This window comes from Gigantopelta aegis, chromosome 3, assembly GCF_016097555.1.
Source record: "Gigantopelta aegis isolate Gae_Host chromosome 3, Gae_host_genome, whole genome shotgun sequence".
NCBI lineage: Eukaryota > Metazoa > Mollusca > Gastropoda > Neomphalida > Peltospiridae > Gigantopelta > Gigantopelta aegis.
This window is the reverse complement of record NC_054701.1, coordinates 59,152,676-59,157,581: the sequence shown is the minus strand read 5'-3', so window position 1 is coordinate 59,157,581 and position 4,906 is coordinate 59,152,676. Positions and strand designations below refer to the sequence as shown.

Genomic DNA, 4,906 nt, shown 5'->3' with positions numbered 1-4,906 from the left:
CATCCAAAAAGACCACTAAAATTCCCCATCCCCATGTTGTATCCTTGATATCAGCAAGTGGTCTGTCCATTGGTCCTAGTTTTAAGAAGTGGATACATTGGCGTAGTGACAATTTTATAGCCCACGTGTACCCCCACCTCCCACCCCACCCCCCAATGGCCACGCCAGTAACTGGATACTTTTTCTATCACACAGATTTATAACCATTGTAAAAAGCAATTTCTACCAGCACTGCTCCGTCACTGCCGAATGCTTTTCATTGTTACAATTATACACCTCATTGCGGTGAGCATATATAGAGCAGTCTCAGTGGTGTCGTGGTTAGACCATTGGACATAAGGCTGGTAGGTACTGGGTTCGCAGCCTGGTACCGGTTCCCATCAAAAGTGAGTTTTAACTACTCAGAGGGTAGGTGTAAGACCACTACACCCTCTTCTCTCTCACTAACCACTAACAACTAACCCACTGTCCTGGACAGACAGCCCAGATAGCTGAAGTGTTCCCAGGACAGCGTGCTTGAACCTTGATTGGATATAAGCACGAAAATAAGTTGAAATGAAATGAAAATGTCAAACACTCACACCTTCAAAGATAATAAATACCCTGATAATAATTTCAATAACATCAAAATATTTTATTTATTCACATAGATATTTTATTCAAGGGTGGACCAAAGGGGGGGGGGGGGGGGGGGGGGGGGTGAGTCCTGTCCCCATTAAACTAATTCCAGCTCTCCCTTATAAAAACAATTTGTTTACAATTTTCATTTCATGGGTCAAAATTTTAATGAGGTGCCCTTTTCAGGAGTCCATGTTCCCTTTTTCCCTTGATCCCCTCCCTAAAATATTTCCAGGGTCTGCCCTTGTTATTTAACAACTTTTGCAGCTCCAAAGGCAGAATTTCCACACTGGCCATAATGAATAGGAATCTTATGATACACATCTTCCAGTCTCCTTCGAATGACTGAATTCTGGGCCACAACATTTCCACAGGCTAGAATACGTCTGACGCCATTACACTTGACAAAGTCACAAGGCATCATACGGTCAAGGTTGTCTATGATTCCGTCGCAAACTGCTTTGAATGTCTGACCGAGGGATGTGTTGCTGTTTGTGATGCCCACAACACTGCCATGTTCGTCTGGTTGATAGCGCTCACCAAATATAGTTGGTTGGATTTTAAGCCCGTTGTCCTCTGCGACACCTGCTAATGATAGAAGCTTCCTCCACACATCTTCTTCAGAAACACTGAAAGCTAAAATTATATATATGTATGTATATTTATTATGAAGGAAGAAAATGGTTTATTTAACGACATACTCAACCCATTTTATTTACGGTTATATGGCATCGGACATATGGTTAAGAACCACACAGATATTGAGGGAGGAAACCCGCTGTTGCCACTTCATGGGCTACTCTTTTTGATTAGCAGTAAGGGATCTTTTATATGCACCATCCCATAGACAGGATAGCACATACCACAGCCTTTGATATACCAGTTGTGGTGCACTGGCAGGAGTGAGAAATTTATTATGAATGATGGGATTAGAATATATTTTTGCTGTATTCAGGCACATATCCAGGAGTGTGCACACACACCTTTTTTTTCGCAGAGGTAAAAAACATAAAATCACTGAAAGCCCATTCAAACACCTCTTTTCATGTCCAACATCCCCCCCCCCCCCCCCCCCCCAAATCCTTTCACAAACACTTGGACGCACACCTGGTGTTGGGATCTGGATGGCATTTCATCAATGATCATCAGTTAAAATCAGCTGTCCCAACTGATCAACTTTTGATTATACATTCAGTTTGAATTACTGGACTAATTATTAGAACCATGCACCTATTGTCATCTTGGGGGTGGGATTTTGCTCAATCAGTTGAATGTTTGCTTGAGGTGCATGCATTGCAGGATCAAGCCACTGGGATTTTTTTCCTCGTTCTAACCAGTGCACCATAGCTGGTCAAAGGTTGTGGTATGTGCTTTCCTATCTGTGTGAAAGTGCATATAAAAGATCCCTTGCTGTATTAGGAAAAATGAAACGGGTTTCCTCTGATGACTACATTTCAGAATTACTAAATGTTTGACATCCAAAAGCCAATTTTTCAGTGATTAATAAATCAATGTGTTCTAGTAGTGTTGTTCAACAAAACAAACTTTAACTACCATATTGTCATCTTCACAGGGATAGACCAAATTGCAAATGATAGGGGACTTCAGCTGTTTCTGCAATTAAATAACAATACTGACATGATGAAAATGAACCATTTATATCCAATACCTTTTTTTGTGGCTGGAATGGAACATAATTCTTATTTTAAAGTTTAGAATCATCATCAATTTAGCATTAGACTATAAATCAAGTCATTTTATTTTGCCAGTAACTTTGAAAATAATATTGCAAAAGTTTTACAAATAAACCAAACTTACAAAATTCGCTGAACCAGCTTTGTAGCATGGTTACAAACTCAGACACCACATTTCCACCATTCAGACTGGCAGCCAGTGCCAAATACTGGCCATCAAAGTAAGGGAAATAATCCACACTTTCTGGATAACTTGGAAAACGGAATGGATTCAGATTGTTTCCCTTTAAAACAAATCCCATCTGCATAGATGTACCGATATTCAACACTGAAAAAACAGGAAGAAAACTGTTACCGCAGTACATCATTCAAATGAAATACAGTCAAACCTGCCTTCGCGGCCACCTCCATATGGCGGCCACCTGTCCATGACGGCCACCCTGAGGTCCCCCCAATGAATTTTACTATATATTTTACCTCTATATGGCAACCACCTGCTCAACGCGGCCAGAGGCCACACTTTTGTCATAAAAAAGCGAAAATGAACCTGCTATCGCGGCCACAATTGTTGTTTAGTGCAAGTTATAAAGAAATGTCGGCAATCGTAAAAAAAACGTAAGATGTTTTTGTTGATATAACCAATTGACTTGATAATCAGCGGTCCTTTAAAGGTCGTCGGTCGCTTAGCTGTGTTCGTTAATTAACAAGTGTTTTTAATCTGGATTAACGGTGCGATGTACTAGTCATCGGCGGTGGTCATTAAACGCAGGTGATAAGGGGGTATCTATCCTAAAACAACTGGAGTTAAACGTGTCAACTCTAGAAGGAATTAAATACTGCTGCAGTTTATTTCTGATATTTAGCAAGATACGTGACTTCTTTAGCAAGTGAACATTAAAGGATAATCAGTGACTTTAATGCGCAGAACAGTGCTCCATTATTCTGTTGTTTGTTAAATATTCTCTTTTTCACTTCGGACTTATATATAACCTGCATACGGTGGCCACCTCTCTATGGCGGCCACTTTTGTCATGTCCCACGAGTGGCCGCCATAGACAGGTTCGACTGTATATGATTGATTGTGAAAATATTACCAGTACTGTGAAAAAAAAAGCTAACGTATGAAATTATGGCAAGTTTAGTGCTTGTTAAAGATAACTTCTATATATACTCTTCAAAAAAGCTGAGAACCTGAAATATTAAAACATACACTTTGACCACAGACATTCTAGTAAAGAACGTTCAGGTCTGTTTATCAACACACCGAAACACATTCCATAGTTTAAACATACATCACGCAATTGCCCCGTACACAATTTCAAGGAAGGTCGATTAATCACTGTGGAACATTATTCCTGTCAATCTTTTTCATTCTGTTTCATACAGTTGTTATTGTTTTGTTTTTTAGTAATTTTTATTGTTTGAATTTGTGATTTACTGATAAAAAACTGTCAACTTTCAAATTTCACTTCTGACCCCAATCCTCCTTTAAGATCTTTGGTGGTCATAAAACCTACTGTAATACTGAACTACCGGTTGTAATGTTTGCCCAATTAATTCACTATTATCATATAACCATTCCCCACAGCTAAAATATACCTTACAATTTTGGCAATTACAAATTCTTATTACAGTTCGGCTACTTTTTTTGAAGAGTATATAAAAATAGTGCTTGTGTTTTGAAAATTGATGTTGAGCAAGAAACTTTCTCAGTGTACCAATGCACAGTAATTTTTAGTAAATAAATTAGTAATATCAGCGTGTGATGAGGTGACCAATTTTTCGCCCACATGAAAATAGTTTTCTGCAAGCAGACGTGAGTGAGACCAATTACTTGCAAAAAAACATAGGACTGGTAAAAATTAACTTTAAAAAACATGACATGCCCACTAACTAAAATGGCGAGATGGATTTAAAGGAACAAACCATTAGTTACCAAAAGTATGGCATAACAAAAAAATAGAGTGAAATTTTAAAATGTCCTTTATTTCAAGGGCAACTTTTTGCATTAATTTCTTAAAGCATGCAATTAGTTTGCTACAGCTTAAACAATCACCAGCATCTGTTATTTCTTGCTGGGCTGAGAGAAATGCACACTGAACATCGCCCAGAGCTGCATAGACCGGTGTTCCCACTGCAATGTGACCCCACTGGTGACCTGTGTGACCCACCACTGACCCACAATCCACTACTTCTGGAAGAAGATCAACAGGAAATCCACCCTTCTTTAATCTGAAAATAACAAACAAAACCAAAATAGTTCATTAAACTGTACTAAATGAACCAGTAAATGTTCCCCTTTTAATATTAATATTCAATATCTAAAACTTGTAACATTGAAATAATTATAAAGTCAGCATCTTAACATACTGAAATAATGTTTTAGTTTATCTTATTTGACCCCTTCGCAGCAAAACAAAAACAAAAGGTGTGTTTTTAATGCTGTTCAGTTTATTGCATGCATTCATGTGCAATTTATTCCAAGCAATTTTTAAAATAAATACCAAGTAAGTTGTTTTTCATTTTGAACATTTCTACATCAATGTCCCACTACACTTACACAAAAAAAAAAAAAAAAAAAAAAAAAAATAAAT

General features: G+C 38.0%; 1 protein-coding gene across 1 annotated transcript in view; it reads right to left on the bottom strand.

Annotated features, from left to right (window-relative positions):
• Positions 1-450: 450 nt before the first annotated feature.
• The window catches only part of LOC121391286 (sedoheptulokinase-like), an 8,522-nt gene continuing 4,066 nt past the window's right edge, over positions 451-4,906 (bottom strand). Inside the window, exons 2-4 of the mRNA XM_041522968.1 lie at positions 4,369-4,544; positions 2,437-2,640; positions 451-1,254 (exon numbers count right to left, since the gene is read on the bottom strand). Coding sequence (XP_041378902.1) covers positions 866-1,254; positions 2,437-2,640; positions 4,369-4,544 — 769 coding nt within the window. The 3' untranslated portion in view covers positions 451-865. The remainder of the gene's footprint in view (positions 1,255-2,436; positions 2,641-4,368; positions 4,545-4,906) is intronic.